The sequence below is a fragment of the Lepisma saccharinum genome, chromosome 4 (genome assembly GCF_977018435.1).
Source record: "Lepisma saccharinum chromosome 4, izLepSacc3.1, whole genome shotgun sequence".
Taxonomy (NCBI): domain Eukaryota; kingdom Metazoa; phylum Arthropoda; class Insecta; order Zygentoma; family Lepismatidae; genus Lepisma; species Lepisma saccharinum.
In genome coordinates this window covers 108029958-108055192 of record NC_139232.1, presented here as the reverse complement: position 1 = coordinate 108055192, position 25235 = coordinate 108029958, and the positions used below count along the sequence as shown (strand labels likewise).

Genomic DNA, 25235 nt, shown 5'->3' with positions numbered 1-25235 from the left:
TTAACTGGAGAAATGAACTTACAGTTACAGAATTGCCTGAAGTAGAGTCGGGAGAAACTCAAAATAGGCTACGCTCACGCTCGCAACTTGCAGTTCTTGTTGCCGATTGATGATTTTTTTCCCCGGTTGTATGTCGGATAATACGGACTGTCAGATAAGCGAAGGTAGGATAAACGAGACTCTACTATATTGTATTGTATTATTGTTCCATGAATAGGTAAAAAGACGGCATAAGAATAGAGATATAACATGACGTTTCATAATCTAGCTTAGGTGGAGTTAACATCGCCAAAATTTGCATAATAAAACAACTGCCCTGGGAAGGAAAGCAATGTCAAAAAAAATATTTATTGAATAACAAGAAAGGACGTTAGATCCAGTTGACGAAAAGTAAAGTTCCTGATTAATATTTTACGCATATTATTGTAAGTAGCAGGGTGAATAACTCTACTTTAGTACTGTCCTTCAAAGAAGCAATATACCACTCTATAATCTTTACCTTTCAGTATGTTCGGCGGAAACAAATAACTAATCCTCGATTTTTGACAAATTCCAAACAAGTATATTTTCATTGCTTAATTTTAGTATTAGGTAAGTCTTTCGGAGGGTCCGAACCCTCTGCACCCCCCCTTAATTACATCCTTCAGTGACAGCGATACTAATTTTGTCCTAATCTCTGCAGAACTGAATATGTAGATCCTTATGTATTAATCAATCTCATCTGTAGTTTATGTTATCTTAGGTTTTTAAACGTAAAAATGCAAACGAAGATTGAACGATCAAATCGACGCTATCAAAATAATGTGGTTACATCTCACAAATACTGTGATGAATACGGCAAAGATAGTAAGGTAGAATTGCTTTGTACGTAGATACTGAAGCATTGATGGGATAACCTTGTGAGAAGGCACCGAAAAGTTAATCTTACTTCCGCGTTGTACAGGGTGGCTCAAAAAGTCACTTAACACCCTCTGTACAAGGCCACTGCAGCGCGCAACATGTAAATGGTGATGACCAATCGTTGCCAGGCCAAGGGGGAACCACATTGATGTCATTGATGCAAGTGTCACACTGTAAATTGTTCGCGACAACCATTCATAATGCGCAGCTCTTCGTGGATGTATCCGATTAAAATCGTGTGCAATGGCATGCGAACTTCTCTCCCGAGACATCACTTTGATCTCGATGCATTACCGATGTGGTAATGAAATTTTAAGGCATTTTTCTAACACCTCGAAAAGGAACAAATTGGTACAAGAATTCAGTCAAAACATTTTACTGGTTAAAGCTACGTCGAAAAAACCTTCACCCTTGCATTTCTCGTGAAATTCTAGCCTGATTTGATATATCATATCACCCCCTTCCCATTTAAAATTCTGAAGTTGAATTCAAGATGGCCGCCGACCGTGCGGGTGGCGTCAATGTGGTTCCCCCTTGGCCTGATAACGATTGGTCATCACCATTTCCATGTTGCGCGCTGCAGTGGCCTCGTACAGAGGGTGTTAAGTGACTTTTTGAGCCACCCTGTACAGTCGACAATAAAAATTGGACACCTAGAGCCCTGCACGGCGTTGTGAATTTTAATAGCAACTTTTCAATGGGAACTTCTGCCAACGCCGTAGGGGTAGGCAACACACATAACGCCATACAGGGAAGCGAGTATTTCAGAAGGTGTCCCATTCTTATAACCGGTGACTGTACAATGCGGGAACTGCTTGTTGCTGGCCAACGAGGCTCTGGGGCCTGGACCTTCGGTCTGTATAATCTTCTGTGCTGTTGTGTTGTCCTGTGTTTGTCTGTGTGTGTGCTGAGTGCTCCTTTGCAGCCTCTGCTTTTACTAGGGCATGGATTGATTGACTGAATTTGCTTTTAATAGGGCTAGAATTTTTATGACCTAAAAATCACAAAAATATGCAAAATAAAATATGCTCTTATGACCTAAAATCTTACAAAATATGCACTATAATTTGAAAAATATGCCCTTATAACTGGACTGTTTCAAACATCAATATTTAACTGCTGAGATATTTTCACATATGTACTATTTTTAGTTGACTTCATGAGCCCTGAGTTGCAATACACAATGAATACTTTCTCTAAATTTTCAAATTAAAAGAAAAAAGATTTTGCTACAGTGCAAAAAAACAAAAAAAAAACAGCTCTAGAGTAAAAATGGGAGTAATTTGATTGATTTAGTTTATTTTACTTCGCGTTTTGTGCCTCTTGGCTAATTTGCGAAGATGGGGATGAGTGATGAAATGATGAAATTGATGAATGGACATTCACAAACAACCAAGCCAGACCAGGATTCGAACCCGGGACCCTTGGCGTCGCAGCGCGATGTGCTAACCACTCGGCCAAAGGGTCGGGCAAAAATGGGAGTAAGAACGAATCCACTTCGAAAATGACTGTATATTTCTTGAAAATGCAAAAATATGCTGAATATGACCGAATATACATCAAAATATGTTCTATCACATAGAAATGGCCAAATATGCTAAAATATGCTTAAAAAGCACCTTAATTTAATTAGTTTCTTCATAATATGAATTTCTACATGTTTAGGGAACACATCACCCTTACCCAAAAAAATAAGCTAACTCATGAAAATTCTACCCCTAGTTTTTAAGTCCGCTTATATACAGATCTAATCGGGACTGGACCTATTGTTTAAAGAGGAATCCGAGCCACTATGTGCCTCCACCGGGTATCGAACCTGGGACCACTTGATGACGATGTTACCATCGGGGAGGTCCACTATGCCAGGGGTTTCGGGTTCGAATCCCGGAATGGGTGTTTTTGTGAGTGTCCCTTCATCAACTTCATCGTGTTATCATCACTCATCGTCGCGACTAGCCAAAAGAGGAAAGAAAGCAACGCTAAGTAACAAAAATCAAATCCATTCTTTTCACTGACATTCAGTTATATGGTATCTGTATTACTGCACCGCGGTTATGTAAAGAAACGGAAAGAAAGGCAATAGGGCATCCATGCACAGTGGTTCGGATCCCACTCTAAACTGTAGCCCCAGTCCCGATTAGCCTCTCTGTGAATAAAGTGGACTTACAACAACATTTCAAACAAACAAAAGCACACGGAATAAGCAGCCACGACCCTCAAATTTTCAACTTCGGTCGTAGGTAGAGGTGTGATCAGCACCGATCTTCGATCCCTAGGTATCCCTAGTTATAAAAACCTTAGAGCCTCTTGAACTAGGCATCAGTAGATGCCAGTGTCACTAGTTCACTGCCTGTATCCCTAGCTCCAACCAACCGTCCTATATAAAGACAGTAAAGGGAGGAGGGGACAGACACATTATGCATCACCAGAAGCAGCAACGGTGACGTCATGATGCAAACTATTCTGGGATACCCAATCTTGTTTCTCACCATGATGCTCTCTATCTTTCAATTTGGGCTTTGCCGAAAATCTGTGGACGTTTAACTCTTTATCGCCATCTCTCAGAGTCAGAACGTATGGATGCGCTGAACCACTGTTGGCAAATCGTGCTTGCTTTCTACTTCCTTGCCTCTCTCTCTCTCTCTCTCTCTTTCACACGCCTGGAAGCAAATCCAAAATTAGGACAAGTATAAGTAGCTCTCAGCTCGATTGGATCTCGGTGATGGATGATGGATGTTTCCACAGGAGTAAGGGGGCTTTCCACTTCTCATCTCTCAAGGATTCAAAGATGCATCACATGTATCTGCAAGTGGAATACTTCAGAGATGATACTTTTGAAGTACACCACAAAGCTACCTTAACTTTTTTCTGAAAAACTTTATTCAGGACTGTGGGGGTCTATGGTCCCGGCGTGGTAGTACTCAGTTTCTTTCTGGAGGGTATTGGAATTTGAACGTAAAGGCGGCAGAACGTGGTGCTGACCACATCACCTCCACAAATGACCGAGATTGTGAATGTGTGGGTCCTACCTCCACACATCCATAAAGGCATATTGCAACTTGCAAGGGACTAAAATTGGTAAACGTTGTAAGTGCCAAAAGCGGAAGTGTTGGGAAATCGCATCCTTCCGCACATGAGCCCGTAAGAACGTGCACACTAGTGACCTCTTTACACGCCCTTTGAACTACTTAGTGGGCTACCAGTCACATTTCACGTTTAGTACATTATAAAGCATGGCACATTTCACAGTTTAACGTGGAAAACGGTGTTTGAATTATTGTGGCACTTACAGCGTTTACCAATTTTAGTCTTCCTTTCGTTATTGAAATTTTGAACAAAAATTGAAAATAATGTTTATACGAGTATAGTAGTATTTATTATTGATTTTGAACCAAACACACTTTATTATTATTTAACATATTTTGCAAAAAACTAGAATCACATTTCCTTGTTATCAAGAGATCGCAAGTTCGAACCCCGTTGCACAAATATTTGCAGTTGCTATAAATTATGAGGCGGAAATGGCTTTGGTATGTCTGACGAAGTTACAAAATAAAGTATTTTTTGCTGATAATTGAAAAAAATTCAATATCATACCAAAGTCTCGAATGAGACCGCTCGATAGCCGGTGGATGCACATTGCACAATGGTTCGGATCCCACTTTAAACTGTAGATCTAGTCCCGATTAGCCTATTTGTGCATAAAGTGGGCTTGTAACAACGCTAGTGACGGTCTTGTCTCGGTCTCATCCCGCTTTTAAGGATATCGCAATCACGATGGCTGTCTTTTGTATTTGCAAAGCGTGGGAGTTCTTTCTGAAGTCATCGATATTCTCAGCAGGGAACTACGGGATATGGGATAATTGATTAAATGCAATAGATGAATGTCTCTCTAGATGTCAAAGGAAATTCGTGTTCGTAGGACGTAGATGTGGAAAGAGAGAGAGACAGAGAGAAAGAGGTGGGGAGGGACTAGAATCATAATAGAGAAGAGAATTTGCAATATGAATACTCTCTCTTGTCGGCTGCCTAATGGGAAACGAAGTTCTAGGAAACAGCACGACCTCTCAGTGCGAATAATTTTGAAATTTACGACGGAAAACGCCTCTAATGATCTTTCTTGAAAGAATTGTCTTCATCATCCAAGAACAATCTCTGGAGTCTCCTTTATCATTGGGAATCTCGTCTTCGGGGAAAGCACGCCCCAGTGCCAGTACTGTAAGATATTATTAGGATATCAGTACCGAAAGTCGTGGTTTCAAATCACAACCAACCGGAATTTTCCATGGCTTTTTTTTTTTAATTTGACAGTAGGGACGGTAGTGAACATTAGAACGGGGGCCATGGATTATCGGATAATGATAATGATGTCAAATCAAAATATTTATTTCTAAAAGCTGGGTAGAAGACATCTTAGACCCCTCCAGGGTTGCGCCTAGAATTTAATTTGGCTTTATTGTTGCTTGAGATTCAGTTAATACTTGTCTAGAAAGAACAGTACACACACGCTTTAAAAAATTACGTAAATATTACGGAGATGACAGTAAAATCTACAGATGGTTCACCGTAAATTCATTCTTCAGTATTTTCACCGTATATTAAAGAAAGTTAAAAATACTGAATCCAGCTTCTAAATTATCATTATCGTACAGTCACCGGCAATGAAAATGGGACACCTAGATCGTGAAATATTCGCTTCCTTACAGGACAGGCATGTGTGTTGCCTAAATCTACGCCGGAGGTAGAAGTTGCCATTGAAAATCTGCTATTAAAATCCACTTTTCGCCGTAGAGTTAGGCAACACGCATAACGCCTAGCAAGGAAGTGACCATTTCGGGATTTAGGTGTCCCATTATTATCGTCGGTGATTGTGCATGGCAAGCAATATAACATGTATTGTAGAACTGTTGCGAAACATTTATTGCTATCGTGAGGGTTGCAAATTGATACTGAAATGTAAAATATTTTATGTAAAAGTATCGAAAATCAAACCTAGAACCGTTCACACCAAAAGCAAGAGCACTAACCACCCGGCTGATATAAGCTGTGTATGCAGTGAGTGTAAATTAAATGGGAATAATTAATCTGTCCTAGCAATTCACAGAGCCCTCCAATGTAATCACGTGTGTATATCCTTTTCTCCTGATTTATCAGTGCATGTTGATTATACTCTGTGAATGATTAATATGTGTGTTATTGTATTCGTCATGTATGGAACATCTATCGCTCCACACTACAGATACGACAATAGATATAAGAACACGACTTGGTACAGGCTGCCGCCTACTATATATTGAACATTCTTCCCGGTAGGCGAACCAATAAGGCCCTACAGGTATTACAGGTCAGACGTGGGTGGCGAGCCATAGCGATGAAAGGGAATTCTGGAGAAAGAATTGAAACCTGGGAGAAAGAAATTTCTCCCGTTCCTAAGCAACGGAGCCGGATTGTAGGCGTCTTTGGAGGTGATGATGTTGCAAACCAAAGGAAAATGAAATTACGTATATGTGTGTGTACGGTACAATATAAATGCTACGCATGACGTCACAGTGACCCAGCACGTTGAGGTCCTTTGTTGGTGCATCTTCATCAATTGCATTCAATCATCATTCAATGTACTGTCACGATTAGCCTAAATAAGAAGAAAAGTGACGTAAAATATGAGAAATGCAATAAATACGTTATAATTCACACGTTTCATTGCAAGTTTGTAGATTAAATGATAGAGAGTACAACATATAAATACATCCATATACATTGAATTATTGATTTAAGTCCACTTTATGCACGGGAAGGCTAATCGGGACTGGACCTACAGTTTTAAAGTGGGATCCGCTGAACCACTATGTGCCTCCACCGGGTAACGAACCCAGGACCCCTTGATTACAAGGCGAAGACGAAACCACTGCGCCACGGGGAGATTCATCCATATACGTAAAACGTCTTTACGCACACACAAACACATATAGTATACGTACGTGTGTTCACTGTGCGAATTAAGCTTTTTGCTTTGAGGAGGGGGGTGGGGTGGATGGTGCATTTGTGATTTTATTTTGGGGGATAGGTTTTTTTGGTACGCAAACTTGTGGCGCAAAAGTCATCACCTGATTTTCTTAGCCTATAGCTTGGGTTTTAAATTAAACAAAGTATTTTTTTTGTGTTAAACTTTTATTGATACTTGTAAGTTTTAGGTCCTCAGTTTTTAAAGATAACATCCAATAAATGACCACCATTCGACAAATTTGGGCTCTTTTTATTGCGTTTTCCATGGTGTTGGAAATCTTCGGGGAAATGTTTTCAATTTCATGCTGAATATTGTCGTTTAGTTGCTGTAAAGTCTCTGGCTTATTTACATAAATCAATGACTTCAAATATCCCCAAAGAAAAAAATCTGGCGTGGGCAAATCGGGGGACCTGGCCGGCCATGACAAATCACCAAAACGGGATATTACTCTGCCCGGAAAAGTATCACGCAAAATTGTCACAATTTTTCCACGTTCTTGTGGTGCATACTTATTCATTTTCGCACACAATAAATTTCGCGAGTATCTTCTATTTAACTGACAAAACACTACTGATTTATACAACAAGATGTCAAAATAAAGGTCAGTTCAAATAGGATGATGACTTTGGGCCACCCTTTATATACTCGTACGTTATCAATCCAAAAACTAAACTATTCCCTGCCTTGCGATTCTAAGTACCTTAGAACATTGGTTCTAACCTTGGTCATTAAATCTTGTGACAACATTTACACGTAGTTTAGAAACAATTACTACATTTGCATGCTATAAAAATGCACTCATACATAAAAAGAGCTATCAAACTAATAACACCGAAAACTTGACCAAATTCCATTGGTAAGTTCAAACTTAACGTTCGTCTAAGCTACTCAAACGTTCCGTGTGAACACTTTAATAAGTAAAATATAAGCACTATGCCATGAAAACTTCAGTGGAAAACAGCCTGCTACCACAGATAAACGTATTATAAGCAGATATGGAACTCATGCAGCAAAACTTCTGCGCTTTAAATTGCTGCCTGCAAGAAGTTCTAGTATTGACCGGTGAGAGGCGCTACTCGCACATTTTACTTTCACATCGGGACCAAACTATTTACAACAGTTTGCGAGGATCTTCGAGGAGAAAGCTATTTTCCGATGTAGCTATTCCTTGCTTCCTGGTTTGAGGAGGGTGATTAATTCGTTGATCTGTCCTGAATGTCCAGCCTGAGCCAAAAAGTGCGATTGGCGCCTCTCAGCGGTCGAAACTAGAACTTCTTGCAGACAGTAATTTAAAACGCAGAAGGTTTGCTGCCTGCGTTCCATATCTGCTTATAATACGTTTATCTGTGCTGCTACTGTCTTCGCTCGGTGAGGTTGGTCAGTTGCAGAATAGTGTTCTTTCTTAATCCAGAAGCCTTTTCGGCAGGGAAATGATTGATGGCTGGACCATTCATTAATGAACACGAATAATTTTCAATTGTGATTGTTACATAGTTAAGAAATGGCATATTTTCAATTCCATTTTCTTTAAGGAGGATAAAAACATTCCTGGCAGGGACAAAAAAAATAATATTTTGCCGTTAATTCGCACACTGCGTGTGTATGTCCAATAATTTCGCATCCTGTTTGAAGGAGAGAGAAAAAATAGGTACGAAAGAAGCAGTACAAATGAATGAGGGAAAGGAAGAGATACAAAGAATCCAGGATACGCACAAAAATGAAAAGGAAGACAAAGAAAAAAAGAGGGAGAGATATAACTCAAGATACAAGACATACAGAAAGAAGGTAAGAAGAATTTAGTTGCAAGACACACGTACAGAGAGATAGAGAGAGAAAATAAAGCAGAAGTTGGAAGAAAACGCAGAAAGAGAAATGATCAAGTAGAGAAGGAGTACGCAGAACAAAGACCCAGATGCTAAAACTGAAACTAGAAAGAAAATACAAGCGATTTACAAATGGAAAGAGTAAAAACGAGGAAGGAACAATAAATAGGATGAGAAGTTTTCTTCTATTGTATGTTATTTTATATTCTGTTGGGGCTATATCAATGATGGTTAAGTTTTGCTTTTTTTTATTCATTCTCCGTTATAATTTACGGAGACGTTTTAATTTTTTTTCCCGCATAGAATTTTCTCACTATAACCACTCCTTCAGGTAAGAACACTACTAAATTAATTAACTTATGTACACCAAAGGCTCCAAAGGTTAAGTTTTCTTACTTCAAACTAATTACTATCCTCAAACAATGACGTAATTTGCTAATGGCAGTTTTCCTTCAAAACGTGCTGAGCGTTTCAATTACCCTCACCTGGAACAAATTCTTCGGAGGAGTTCCCAAGGCAGAAAACGCCCTTTAATTACTTCGTTGACTAATGCAGTGAAGAGGATCTCTTGTTTCCACTGAAGAAGGGGGAAATCTCTTCCGTGCTTCGTTTCCAAACGGCATGGTTTCTTGCAACAGCTACTCTGCGTATATTACCCTGTCATAATTAGCCTCTCTGTGCTATTATATAGAGACACAGTGAAAAGTTTTGAGTTTATTTTTATTATTTGGTTTTCACAAAAAAGGGGGTGTAATGGCAAGGCACTTTCTGTTCTCCCCCACAAATTCACGTAGAAGGACAGATATTATATGTATACGAGGGTTGCACCAAAAGTCATGGCAACCATATTTTCCACGATAATACGGGTCAGGCAAGAAATTTTAAAATATACAGTGAGGACCCGTCACATGCAATGTATTGTGACGCCACTAGATGGCAGTGGCTTCCAAGACATTGAACTGAGGGAAGTGGGAAGTCAGTGCGTGTTTAACAGTCGTGCAGGATGAATGCGACCCGGCGTGAACAGCGTTCTTATGTCAAAATAGCAGTTCTCCGTGGAAGGAATGCGAGAGAACGACACACTGAGCTTGTGGAAGCTTTAGGAAATGATGCTCTACCATACCGAGCTGTTGAGAGGTGGGCAGCAGCATTCGGGCGTGGAAGAGAAGCAACTGTATCAGGACGACATTTGTAACGAACGATTCATGTTTCTTATTTTGTCTTTTTCTCTATCCTGATACAGATCTTTATGTTGTTCAAAGTTCATACATTTAACGTTAGCATATATCGTGACCTTTCAATTGTATATTTTACAATTTCTTGCCTGACCCGCGTTATCGTGGAAAAAATAATTGCCTTGACTTTTGATGTAACCCTCGTATTTACATATATACAATATTGTTTATGCCAACCTTGACCCCCGCGATTTTTTTTAAAGTTGCCACCTCTGCTTCAAACCCTTTACATTAAAATATTCTGGAAGACTAATGTTCTAAATATTAGCTGTTATCTCTTTGTGTTCTTGCTACTATGAATACAAAATAATTGAATCAACTTTATCAAAACAACATACCAACCACAATTTAATAGTTCAAAATCAGTATACAGATAAGATTCTTCTGAAGCCGTAATACTATAAAAAAGGTAAAGGTAAAGTGTTCCCCTGTGCATAGCACCACGCCATGAAGGCGTATAGGGGGTGTGGGGGTAACGCCCCACACTTTCTTGATCCGGTCGTGAGTGGGGGTGATGTGATCAGCATCACGCCCCTGACCGCCTTTACCCCCCAGGGTTTCCCCCAGGTACCCATGTTATTCGACGCTGGGTAGGCGCCGGGGCCGCTTCCACCGTTAGAAAAGTTCCCGGATTTGTTCAAAATGAAATACCATAAAAAGATAAAAATATGTAATATAATATTACTAAATTTCGTTATTCCTGGAGATAACAAAGGTTCCTGGACCGAATTTAAATTCACCCGGAATGAAGGTTCCTGGACCGAATTGAAATAGATTACAGATAAAAAGGTTCTTTACGGTCCAGAACCTATTTACTCTTGCTGATTTTCTCTCCTGGACCGGAATTGAATATATTTAAAATTCCTGAACCTTTAACAACCTTGGTTGGCAAGCCTACACCCAAATGCCTACCTATCTTCCACCCAGTACACCATAGGCTACATTTTGCAGGCTAATGAGGCTCTGGCGGGTGAACCTGCAACCAGGATTATCTTCTGTAAGATTGTGTTGTGTCGTCCGTATATACCTTCATCCATCTCATCATATCACAATTCGTCGCGATTAACCAAAAGTGGCAGGAAAGCGACGTAAAATAACCTACTTCAGTCAATAAATCAATCAATCAATTGGGGAAAACTTTTTGATGTATTCATGACTCTCTCTTCCGATCAGTAAGAACATTGTGGAATGATTTTGCCTTCGCAATGCGTGGGTATATGCGCGCGCGCACGTGTTTTCTCTGAAGAGTTACGGAAATTTTGTTGCTTTGGTGGCACCAAATTGGAGAGGGATTCTATTGGCCGTTTTAGGTGGCACCGAATTCTACTGGCTCGCATTCGTACCAAAATGTTACATGTAGTAAGTTTCGCAATGCAATTATTGCCGCTTTGAAGATTTTTTTAATATAATCATAATTAGGCCTACTTTATTAATAGATAAAGCACGAAGTTAGAAAATGGGGGTCGCGGTGGTATACAGTCGACATGTCGACCTTCGTGGCAGAGTGGTTATAACAGTGTCAGTGGTCCCGGGTTCGAATGCGGGGTAAGACTTGGATGTTTGTCCGCCTTGTTGAGTAATATGAAGTAAGAAAAATGAAAATAAGAATGGTAGGACGTCTGACTGCTGCGTGAGAGATCTGGGTTCGATTTCCATTGTGGGTGAATTCTGGTGGGAATATTCCCTTTGTCCTATCATGGAACGGTTCTAGGATTGATCCAGCCTCCAATTAGAGTGTGTACGCCACATCCCCTTCACAAATGACCGGGATTGTGAACATGTGAACCCTACTTCACCTGATCCCCTTCCCCCGTGAGTTTTCATAGCATGGTGCAATGTGTGAACTATCAGAAAATAGAACGTAATGCGAGTTCCTCTATGTGTGAGTTTGCTGTTCATAAAGGATCTACATTCCTTGCAGCTGACTCAAGTTTGTTCATCTTAGCCACGCCCTTGGTTTAACAAGAACGGAAGGATTTGCTTTACGAGCTGTTTAAGACGCTGTAACAAAATACAAAATTGCAGGATCTGAGCATGAACAGAGAGAATCTATCGCTTAAAGAAAGGCAAGAAGGGTAAAATAAACAATGCCGAAGGGTACAAGGGGAAATGGATTTCTCCTGCAGCGTTAAAAGGCAACGTAAAACTTTAACGATAGCTTTTCGTTCATGGAAACCCAGTTTCATCTCAGTCTGAACCGCGCTGGACACTGATGTCCGTGTACATGAGCCATTGATATCTGGTAACGTTCCGTTTTAAATAAATATACGTGGATGTAGCAACGTGAAGCGGAAATGACGATATATACGGAGAGATGGACCTCGTCTCTCTTCTACCGATATTGCTTACTTTATAGCGAGATGAATTCGTCTGCAGCTGTGACCAGAACGGGGGGAAAATTTCATACAAAACTTCACGGAAAAGGGGGCGATTCTCACTAATGGCATAGCACAGTGGTGTATATAAGGATGGGCTTATCAGGATTGAGCTCCCTTGAAATACTCTTGACCAATCCCCTGAGTTTTTAGGTCCACTTTTAAGCACAGATACGTTAATTAGGATTGGACGTACAATTTAAAGTGGGATCCGTAGCACTGTGTGCCTACACTGGATATCGAACCCGGACCCTTTCATTACAAGGCGACGACGTTACTAATACACCAAAGAGGACACCCCCCTGTTATAACAATATTGTTGAATGATTATAATAATAAATTATAATTATTAATTATTACAAGGGAGATGCAAAAGACGTAAATATTCATTTGTGTTTTGAGTGGCATTTGCAAGTTAAACTTTGTCACCTAGGCAAATCACAAACATTCCTGCCCAACTGATTTTGACAATAACGTGAAAGTTACTAACGTTTTTTGTTCTTACCGAATTTTGTGCGATATGCAAGCTGGACCACTCCTACTGGATCCGAGAAACGCTACAAAAGGCTACAGCTCGATTAAATCACGTGGAATCGGAAATCAAATAGCAGCGTTGCCAGGCAATGTTCAGAATTTGGGAACCATGTGGCAGATTTTGGCAAAAGAAAAGACCGGGCGTAATTCGAGAGTTGGCACTCTCACAATTCCGTTCAGCCCTTGGATTTTTGCCTTACGTGTCAGGTTGTGTATCTTTGCTTCCCCATTTTCCTTTTTTTCCCCTTCTTAACCTCTGTATCTGTTTCCGCGATCCGCCAAGTTGTGAAATGCGTCTACCGACAGAGCGGAAAATACGTCACGGAAAAGTCTGCTTAACAGCTTGTGAATAATTGGACGCGTAATTGTCTTCATTTCGAAACAAGACACAGATACTCGATACAACATCTTCTTCATCTGTTTCTTCCTCTTGAACCAGCAGGGTTGCCAACAATGGAAACTTAGTTTTGCCCAATTTTCTAGACGGTCACAATGGTTGACAACTTTAAAACACTTTTTGTTACCATATTATTATAATTATTATATAATTATGCCTTCGAAGACTACCAGTAACTGTAACTGAGTTACTTTCTAAAATGAGTAGTAATTATAATTGTGACTTAGTTACTTTTTGAAGCAACTAACTATACGTTTAACTGTTATTTTTTAAAAATTAACTTTTCGAACATTGTTAGTAATTAAACCAAGCATGTTTCTCGTTCTTCCGCGATAGCGTGGCTGTTGCCTCGTTTGTAAGAAATTCCCGGTGGGGCAAATTGCACGTAAACTGTAGGTCCAGCCTTTATTAACCTATCTGAGCATAAAATGGACTTTAAAAACTTTAGCAAGCTTTTTCATTGTATATATTTCCCCCTTTTCCTGCAGACAGAGATATTTATCCGTCCCGAATAATCATTTCAAAGTGCAGGAACACAATTCCAGAACATTAACAGATTTATAAGACGGAAGTGGAAATACGAATACAATCTCAAGGACAAGGCAAGGAGGATAGGAAAGATCACTTAATCCCAACAGGCAGGCTATAAAGTAGCACGTAACAACCTTACGGCCTTATTTAACGGCCGAAACCAGACCCTAACAGAGCAAGAGGTGGTTAAACACAACAAATGAGGTTGGTGTGAGTTACAGAAGACGACATTGATTTTGGGCTGAAGAAGCTCGCAGAGACTTCGTGTATGTTCTGCAGTCTTTGGAAGCGACAGTTAATTTTCCTCGAGTAACTTTTATGCAATAACTGCAATGTAAAGTAGTGAATGAGACTTTTCTTACAAATCAGTTTTTCAATTTTAGCAATTGTATAAGTCAGTGAATGAGTTTGAATTGATGTTTTAAGTCCACTTCACGCTCAGATAGGCGGTACTGGACCTACAGTTTAAAGTGGGAACCAAACCACTGTGTAATGTGCCTCCACAAGGTATCGAACCCGGGAACACTTGATTACAAGGCGACAACGTTACCATTACGCCCACGGGGACGGCGGAAATTGATGAAGGGGCAATCACAAACAACACTCATGCTCAGGCGAAGGCTTGAACCCAGGAACTTGGACGCCGAGATCAAAAGTCAACTCCACCATGGAACCGAATGCAAAATTAGTGCATTAACCATTTCCGTAACAATAAGAACAATAGGTTATTCCGCTATGTGGGGGTGGGGAGGAAAATAGCGGAAGAATGAATTCAATACTAAAAGTTAAAATTTTAAAAAAAATAATGGAACATTTGTGTTCGACATTCACTCATCTGATGAATCGAAAAGAAAATGAAATAGTATTTGTAAGGATTGTGACTGTTCTCTACGGCACAAATTTATTTTACTTCTTATGTTCATTTGTAAATGTACAATTATAATTATTATCTATTTTTAACTTCAAATGTTAATGTTCAAGTTTCTGTTTAATAACGTTTGTTTTCTATTTATGTTAAATTCTACAACGTTAGTGTGTTTGGCAACATTGCCGTTGCTATGGTAACAGAGATAACAGTAAAGAATTCGATGTAACAGTTGTGAAGTTTCGTGATAAAAGTTTATATCAAAAAGTGATTTGCTGCATTTCCATTTATGCTAATATTCAGATAATTTAGATGGGTAATCAAGCCCACAGACGTTTTTCTTAGTCTTCGCGAATTGTGAAAGATATTTTGCATTTAATAACAGTACACGAATAATTAACCATCGACGGCAACAGCACAGTAATAGTAATATATTTGGAATAAGGTCGGTTTATTTTTATTTGTTTACAATAGTTAGGTAATTATTCTTAGTTCTTCTATTCAAGTTTTATCTGATGACGTCCATCATCACGCTAAAATAAAATTAAAAATAACTTTACTATCCTAGACATTTGTCTAATGGTCGTAATACTGAATGTGATTAAAATGAATTTTACCGCTGGATGGAAAAAACTGACAATGTCAAAACTGCTAGCTTACGAAACCAGGTACCCTACGTTCGAATCCTGCTCGAAACATCATTATGCCAATCCAATTATCATTCATTCTCATAACATAGAAATGATGAATATATAAATACAAACGACATTGCCCTACAAGAGTACTTCCGTACAACCTCCGCCTCCACCTTTTCAAGGCAACCGGCCAGGAGTTAAGACGGAATACTTGTTCTTCCCGCAAAGATTGTAGCAGGAAAACACGGCGGCTGGGAATTCTTTCGGAAACAAATATAGCGAGAAGAGCGGGCTCGCGGCTTTCACTGGGCTCCCCGAAGGAAAACATAAACAAAAATAGAGCCCGTTGTGCCCTGGATTCAGGTCAGAGGTTGCACGTGGTTGCGGCGTTTAATGCGCCCAACAATTGCCACGTTGAAACCGAGACTGTTAACCTCAAATAAAAGAAATTGGAGGGGGGGGGATGACGGAAATAACTAAACAAAGCACTTGTGTCTGTTCGACATTTCGAAGGAATCTACTCTCGATGCTTTTCACAATCACTTTCGATTGCTCCTTAAATACTGGGTTGGTTACGTCCAGTTTTGTAAGCATGGAACTTGTCGTCAAAAGATTGTCCGTGTCAGTAGCGTACGCAGGATTTCATCAAGGGGGGTGTTATTTCGAAAACTTTCTACAAATTCACATTACCATTGTTTATTATACTTTAATTAATTAATTAATAAATAATAATAATAATTAATAATTCTTATAATTAATTAATTAATTAGTTTAATTACTACTAATAATTACTACTAATGCAGCTGCTATTTATGAAAGAAATAGAACAAAATTACATTTCTTTTGTTTCTTTGTTACAAAATAATTGTCTAGTCAACGGTTATTTGTCCATAAAAAGAAGCAAATATATTGGATTTATTGAAATAATCGAAATATGAAACTCATTCAAGGAGCCGCGCTGGTCTAGTCTGACAACTTCGTGGGATATCCGGGTTCGATTCCCGGAATTGGTTGGAATTTATCCAGCCTTGTCTCCGCACCCAGCTTCATAGCAATGGGTACCTGAGAGCAACCCTGGGGGATGAAGGCTGCCGGAGCATGGTGCTGATCACATCACCTGCAAAGTAGTTTGAGATCGAGAATCTTTGGGGCCCACCACACCACTACGTGTGCCTTCATGGCACGGTGCTATATGCACGGGGGAATTTACATTTATGGAACTCGCCCAGGATGATGATGAAGCGCGAGAATTCGTGTTGCTAAATTCCACTGAGTCTATGTTTTCGTTGAAAAGTAAGTTTATAGACATTCCAACACATTTATCACTTCTAGGTGATTCACAAAGCACTTCTTCAACATTATTTAATGATGTGGATGTAGACTCAGCATCACTTGAGAGTTCACAAAAAAAAAAAGGTAAAGTGTTCCCCTGTGCATAGCACCACGCCATGAAGGCGTATAGGGGGTGTGGGGGTAACGCCCCACACTTTCTTGATCCGGTCGTGAGTGGGGGTGATGTGATCAGCATCACGCCCCTGACCGCCTTTACCCCCCAGGGTTTCCCCCAGGTACCCATGTTATTCGACGCTGGGTAGGCGCCGGGGCCGCTTCCACCGTTAGAAAAGTTCCCGGATTTGAACCGGCCGGGGATCGAACCCGGGACCTTGAGCATGGTAGTCAGACGCGTTACCGACTGAGCCACTGCGGTTCACAAGGGGATGTGAAATCAGTACCGGGAAGAACGTTTTCCTAATAAGGCCGGCACACTGCGGCGAAGCAAGGAATTTTTACAATTCTCGCGAGAGTCACTGCGCGACTTTGCAAAAAAAATTGCAAAATTGAGCTTTGCGTCCGCTTAGATTGTGTTTTGAATGTTGTGTTTTTCTTCATGCTGCATGGGAATAATAATTCAAATTATTATTATTATTACTGTCGCAGATCTTTGACTGTAATAAATTAGCCATTTTTAATTTTTTTCTACAACATTTTCCATAATATTTCAAAAGCTCAAGGGGGGGTTTAAACCCGGTAACCCCCCCCTTGCGTACGCCACTGGTCCGTGTAAAGTATCAGGCACAAGAACGCTGTATGCAAATGAGAATTTGCTGTTTTTGGAGGACATGCTTGGCTGAATATAGATGTTTGCCAGTGCTCGAAACTGGCGCCACCTGGCTCCAAATGCATCAAACCTATTCGCAAAAGAGAGGAACTGAAAACTCAAAACCTGGTCACCTATATTATAACTTAATAATAAAGAAAAAGCCAATATAGTGACAAAAATCTGAAAGATAATATTAATAGCATTTGAAGTTAGTAAACCACTTTGTGACAAAGACTGTCCTCCTTTTTAGTGTCCATGAAAATTTCATTGTAAAAAAAATGTGAATAATTGTTAAATATAAAATATTTAAATCCCTACTTAATGTATTCAATCAGCGTTTGGCAAATATTGTACCTTTTGATATACGTATATATATATATATATATATATATATATATATATATATATATATATATATATATGGATGACCTCACTTCCACGTAGTACACCCTGAACTGATTTTGCAGACGAACGAGGCTCTGGCGACTGGCACTATGGCCAGTATAATTTTGTGTGTTTGTGTAGTCTTGTTTTTTGTCCTCGTGTGGGCTGAGTGCCCCGTTACAGCCTCGGCTTTTAACGAAAGTCAGAAAATTTTGATATTTTATTAACACGACATTGCAATTATGCTATTTTAGTTATGGTAAGGGGCTGGGCCCCGTATAATGTGACGGGTTCAAAATAGCCAAAAAATTTTAAATTCAAATTCAAAATCAAAATATAAAGTGGATGGGCATTGGAAACGAATATTACCTTCTTTAGATGCCGGGATCGAAGACGGAGTGACTACAAACCGCGTTGCGAAGCCAAAGGTTCCAGGTTCGAACTCTGATCGGGCATGGATGCATCATGGAACATTCATTTCATCACCTCATCACTCATTCTCGTCGTCAGGATTCATCCAAGAGGTAGAAAAGCGACGTAAGATAACCGAAACGATAAGAAAAGGAAGAAGGTACATATTTGAGCCATTTTATACATATATTTTACAATGTTTTCCTACATATTTGTGTACATATTTCGAAAAGTAAAAATACAATAAGTCCAGCAAACGCGTCTATTAAGCGTCCGTTGTCTCGTCGCCAAAAGTGGCGGGCGACTTGAAAAACTTACATAGGCACGAGACCAAAAAATTCTAGTCGCATTTTGTAATTTCGACCGCTAATTACGAACACCAAGTCTGTAACACATATCGTTTCGTACAATAGTAACAAGAATACAAGATTATAAAACATATCAATTCATTTCTTCGCACAAAATGTTATCTTCCCCAAGCACAAACTGTTCTACGGATGGTTCTAAATTATCATTTTTTTCGAAAATTGTTGTTGCATTTTACAACATATTTTAGTAATTTTTCGGCTCCTAAAAATTTAAGTGTTTTTTCATAAGAACCACTATTAAAATAGAATATAATTTGTAAGATGTATGCATTAACTTAAGAAAATATTTGATCACCTCCATCTTTTGAGCAAGGATTTGTATTATTGGATCACTGGGGGCTGGTATTTAGATTAATTTTCCTCTAAGGTGGATCTAGGTAAATACAGCAATGCAGCTAAATAGAGAAACATACAGTGGCGGCGATTGGGTTCCAAAACCGGGGGGGGGGGGCAAGGTAGCAAAACTGAGGGGGGGGCAAGGACAGTATATTTCTATTTGTAGATAGGGTTTAGCATAGTGCGAGGCAAAAGTGGCAAAAAGTGGGGGCAACTGCCCCCCTCGCCCCCCTAATCGCCACCACGCTGCAGTGCATTGCCGAGTTGTTTGAAGCAAAATCGAATAAAGTGCAGATCTAGTACGATACCTGACCTTGTCTTCCTGACTTCTCGCCGTATTATCTGTTTACTTTTTCTTTAATTCCTGTATTTCTTTCTATTCTCTCTCTTTCTCCTGTTTTCTCTATCTTCTCTCTCTTTCACTGCTCTTTCTTTGCTTTCTCTCTCTCTTTTATCTCTTTCTCTAATTCCTTTTTCTCTGTTTTATCTTCCTATATTCTCGCCTCCCTTTTTCCTAACTTTCTCTCCTGTCTCTCTCTCTCCCTTGTTTTTATTTCTCTCTCTTTTATTTTTCCTAATTCCTCTCTCTTCTGTTTCTGTCTTCTTTCCCTCGTTCCTTTCTCTCTCTTTTCTAATTCCTCTCTTCTCTCATCAACGTTCAGACCAGTCGAAGTGGCAGCAAGCACACCTTGGACACCTTCATTACGATTTATTGCTTTCGTGCAGCGCCGTTCGAGGAGGTGAACAAACATACGCAAACCGGGCTATAAACGTTTTACGTTCCAAACAGTTTGCGGAGTGTTTCCGAAATAGCGCTCTGTACGCCAAACACAATACCTAGACCGGCAAAAATTTCTCTCTCTGCCACTTGCTAATTGGTGGAGTGGCGACTGAGATAATTACATTTTTCAGAGCGTTGTCACCAAGGACGGGCACCCATATTTCCTGCAGAGACTAATTAATGTCCTTCGGTGCTTTATTTGAACACACAGATCAATATGAGGTGTGGCTTCCTCATATCTTTTGATCTTTGGTAATGTGTTGCTGCTGTGAATAATATATTTTTTATGTTTTGTAGGGATGTTATCTAAACAAAACGAAACGGAACTTTGTATTATCTCCGTCTCGTTTCGATTTATGAACATCTCGAAATATGTAATGTAAACAATATACAGGGTGTCCATAAAGTCTCACCACGCCCTGGGTATTGTGAGAAAGGCTGTAAATAGAAAGAAATGGCGAAACACGTATTCCATGATGTTCAGGGGGAAACGTTTTGAGGCCAACCATTCCCTACCCGGACCCACCACAAGGGGGGAGGCTAGGGTCGACTCAATTTTTTCAAATAGCAAGAGGGGTCGAAGAATATGTCGTTTGAAAGGTCTTCTATAATACAATAATACAGAAAATCCGGGGTCTCTACGTAGCTCCAATTGACAATGGCGTGAAATCAAATGTGGAACATGACCAGCATTGAACAGGACTCCAACTCCTACAGTAGTAATCCTAGACAACAGTGGGAGCTGGAAAAATGTCCCTACACTGTAGCATGATACGTAGCCCACTCCCCTCCCAAGAGATGGCAAGCGCCCGTACACAAAACCTCATATCATCGCGCCCCCTGAGATTGTTACCAGGAGGACACGGACCGACATGCACAATCGCAACTCAAGGCAAATGGTGAAGGAGGCACGTAGTTACATGTACAATGTCAACTGAAGGCAAATGGGGGGGGGGGGTTACGAGCCTCCGAAAACAGGAATGTTATCCTGAATTGGGAAGTAACTAGTTACTGTAATGCAGTTACTGTTACGAGTGACATTTACTATTATTCAGGAATTCTAAATGTAACTATCTCTTTGCGATTAGCCTAAAGTAGCAGAAAAGCGAAGTAAAGTGAAGTAAATCAATCAATCAATGTATCTAGCTACTTTTTAAAGTAAGTATCTGTAACTGCAAGACTCACTTTTTGCGACCAACAGTTACTTTATGGCACTTAAAGTTTTAACTTGCGACTTGGGTAAGAGATAAATTTGGCAACTCTGTTTCGAACTATGTGTCTTCTATGGATGCTAAGGTGAAACGATTTTCTTGGAATCATCTCAGACAAGGAGCCTAGGCTTCGCTGCATGATAAATTTATAACATACATGCTTTAATGCAATTTGCCTTTTCTAATTGCACGTGAAGACTACAGTATTTTGAGTGGCTTTCTGTGTTCATTCGGAATATGGTAGTAGAGTTGAAAAGAAGTCATTTTCAAGGAAGAGGATCTTGTTGAGCTTGGAATGGAAGAGAAAGAGACAAGTGCAAGTGAAATTGATGCGACCACATGAAAAGCCCATCAGCTCATTTTCCATCATTGTCGTCGCGATTAACTCACGAAGTAAAAAAGACGTAAAAATAACAATGTTAGAAACACTCACGCCAACGCCGGGGCTCGAACCCGGAACTGGGAAACTTATAGTTGGGTAGAAGTGCGAAACAAGAGTTATTATGCCTATCATCATCATCACTTGTTACAAATTCTTATTTTGTCCTAAGATGTTGCATCCGTGAAATGTGAGGATTGGCAGCAACTACAACATAGTAGCACCGAAAAATGAAACTACGTCCACGAAATGAAATAGCAGATGCAGATCTATTTTCCTCCTACCCCCTCAACATTGTGGTTTTAACGGAGTTTTAAAATAGAATTTTGACCGCGACTTTCTAAATTCTAGGTTTGTGTATACTTTTTCCACCCATTTGCTTAAATTTCGCACTTACTCTTGTCACATGTCCAGTGGCGTAGCGGCAGGGCAGGTCCCGCAATGCGGGAGGGCCCCGAAGTGTAGGGGCCCCGCAATGTTTTCTCTGCGTTCCTGAAATTTTATATAATTTCAGAAATTCAACACCGTCGGTTATTTTTTTAAAATGCGAAATAGACAAAATGTAGGCCAACAATGACAAAATTTGAACTCGAAATTCGCTGAGGTGAGCACAAAATAGAAACGTCCGACCGGAGAACTTAGAATACGTATCGACAGAGTTACTGTAATTTACGAGTCAGTGGACACCTCACATAACTTCACGATTGTTTTATTTATTTATTTTCATGTGGAAGGTGGTCGAGTAGGCTCCCAGGAACATTTCATAAGACAATGTCTGTGATAATAAGCAGCGGCGTACTGGCTCGATCAAGGGGGGCCTGGCAACTTAACCTGTGGGCCCCCAGAAATGCCGTATTAATTTACTTGCTCGCAGATCGCCTAAAATAGGAAAAAAAATCCCTCATCTCACATCCTTTAGAGTATAAATTGTCTGCAGTTATGAATCCAGTAGGAAGATTAAGTTGCTCGGACAATCTGTTCTTTATTGCCACACAAACAAGAAAACTTGGTAATTCATGAACTTTTACCACTAATATTATTTTTGTGTGTGGTATTTAAAATGAAATTCTTCCCACCAAATATTTTCACAGGGGGCCCCAAGCCTTTTCATATTCAAATAAGAACACACATATTTCCAACATAGTCCACAGTCCACACCTATTAAATGTTACAGATTATTTTCGATTTTTAGCTGTAGTGCAGTGTGGCAAGGTAGTTCAATTTTGTTTTAATTATTAAACACTTCAAAAGGGGGTAGCTAACTGCGTTGTACGTCTGTTACCCTCTGACGTCATGGATGATATATATACGTTGTAGTATTTTCGATATTTTTCTTTTACCAAAGGGCCCCCAATATTTTAGTTGCAGCTACGCCATTGCACCTGTCTGATTTACTTATGTTTCCTACTTCAGTTTCTTCCCTTTGCACAGTCTACTTTCTTCGTTTATTTTCTCCTTTACATATTATGCTCTTTATTTCTTTCATCTTTTTGTTTTAATCTTGATTATTTGTTCCCTTCTTTCTTCTTATCATTCCTATTATCTCTTCTTTCTTACTATCTTGTGATATCAATTTCTCTCTTCTTTTTCCACAATCTCCACTCTCTCCCTTGCTCGCTCTTTACCAACTTTTTTGCACATCTGTTGGCAGAAAGACGCATCATCATTCCACAAACAACATGGTCTCCTGTGTCACTGCTAACTCTTTTGCTAGATGAGGCCTACGTGATCTTTTATAAGCATTTAGTTTAGCTTAAACGGTTGAATGGACACGACCTTTAACAAATAAAACTATCTTCAACTTTACTAGATTCGAATTTCTAATTTAATATAGTTTGCTCAAACAATTCTCAGCAAGGGCGCCCGCAAGGGGGGGGGGAGGGCACTTACATCCCGAGATATCTGGAAAGACTTAATGTAATTCAAATGTGAAATTCTAGCGTGAAAACTTGGGCGAGGGGTGCCGTGAAAGACAGCAGATTTTTGAGAATTCTCTTACCTGGGGGAAAGCATCACCCGTTCCCCCCACTTTAAACACTACTACCCCCTCCCCCCTGAAAATTCCCGCGGGCGGCCTTGATTCTCAGCAGCGAGCAAAGAAACTCACTGAAATTCTTTTGAACTTGCATCGGTTATGGTGTGCTTAGCATTTAATAAAACTTACGCTGTCATAAGCATAACATTTATTTTAAACTTCACTTTTACCTTACTACGTATTTCATCATACACAATGTTTTGCTGTATTACTTGCCAGGTGCAATGAAGACGATTTATCGTTACAGTGGAATCTTGATAACTCGAACTTAAGGGGAAAAAAAATCGAGGTATCAAGGTATCGAGTTATTGAGGGCCAAAATCGCCGACTTCGAGTTATAGAGGTCTAAGCTCATTAACAATGATGGTTACATACACGGCAGGGTGGGGGAGTTCAAGCCTCGACACGATTGTTGATCACCTGACATTGTACACTCACGGACACTGCCGGCTTGTAACGATTCCATTGAAAGTCAATGTATTCATTACAAGCCGGCAGTGTCCGTGACAGTACGTACGCACCCTACACTTCGACTGATTGAGGTCCGTGCGATTAAAACTTCGAGTTATAGAGGAGATTAGAATTTAACTTCGACTCATGGAGGTTTTTCATACTCTACCTTCGACTTATCGAGCTCTAACGGCATCTCATAAACTGTACAAAAATTCGTCTTATCAAGGTTTTATTCGAGTTGAGGTAAAATTAGTATTGAGTGTTATGGACAATTCAAGGGGATTACAAAAAATTCGACTTATCAAGGAATTCGAGATGTTGAGATTCGAGTTATCAAGGTTAAACTGTATTAGTATTATCATCATTATTCATCGCGAAAAAACCGTTGTAGTAGAGACTAGAATTGCGGTGTCAGGCGCCACAACCTCGTTAGCGCCGTGTGAAGTTGCCATTCAGTTCTCGAATCCGCGGCCTCCTCGATAACGCAGTGGTTGCAATAACAGGGTCCCGCGTTTGATCCTCGGCGCAGGCACAGTGGTTCGGATCCGACTTTGAACTTTAGGTCCAGTCCCGATTAGTGGCCTCAAAACGAACTTTCGACTTTGGGATCGGGGAATAAAAAAGAAAGAAACGTCAGGTTCAATCCTTGCGAACGAACTCGAAACCATCGACACCGAAGGTGGGAGCCTTACCTCGTTCTGACCCACATGGTACTGCGCCGCGGACTGGTACGACCTTCTCCTCTTCTCGATGCCGACGCCTGCGGAAGCAAGAAGATTCGAAGATTTCTTCTTCTCCTCAGGCTTATCTTCTTGCCCGTTCTCGGCGTCCTTTCCCGCCATGGCTGGGAGAGACACGTTTCCTCGCGAGAGGGCGCGACACTCGCTTCACTGACAGCGCACACAGCGACTTTGACTCGCGCCCGTTTCGGTTCCGATAAAAATGAACACCCGCACGTTGTCATGGCAACGAAACTCTTGGCTGCACCGTAGCCAACTCCTACGTTTAAAATAAAATGCCACTTGTTTTCCCCGACAGATTATTTTCTTTTCATGTAGATTTCAGGCTCAGTGGCGTAGTAGCTCGCCATGGACGTCCGGAGGATTTGTTTTCCAGTCAAGAGCACATTTCCTCCTCAAAAACACCCTTTCAGTTTGAAGTTATTATGTTTCTGCATCGACCATACAATAATAAATAACAAAAATGAAATTACGGCTGTGAAACTTTTGATTTTAGGTTGACATTCATCTTCCTGTGCCACCCCCCCTCCTTCGGACGTCCATGCAACCAACCCCGCAATGTAGGTGGACCCAGCAAGGTTATCTCTCTGTTTATTAACATCGGACACACTCAGAAATTCAACGGGTGGAGTCGTATATGTGCATAACTAGATTCAAAAATTACGTTTTTTTTTAAAAAAAAAAAATGCAAATTGCATCTTTGCCCATGCATAAACGGCTCGAGTGGACACAGGTTC

The 25235-nt window shown here is 40.2% G+C and overlaps 1 protein-coding gene across 1 annotated transcript in view; it reads right to left on the bottom strand.

Moving 5' to 3' along the window:
- LOC145986733 (protein stum homolog) overlaps window positions 1-24666 on the bottom strand; it is a 38921-nt gene extending 14255 nt beyond the window's left edge. The window contains exon 1 of the mRNA XM_083121086.1: window positions 24451-24666. Coding sequence (XP_082977212.1) covers window positions 24451-24600 — 150 coding nt within the window. The 5' untranslated portion in view covers window positions 24601-24666. The remainder of the gene's footprint in view (window positions 1-24450) is intronic.
- Between the last annotated feature and the right edge of the window lie 569 nt (window positions 24667-25235).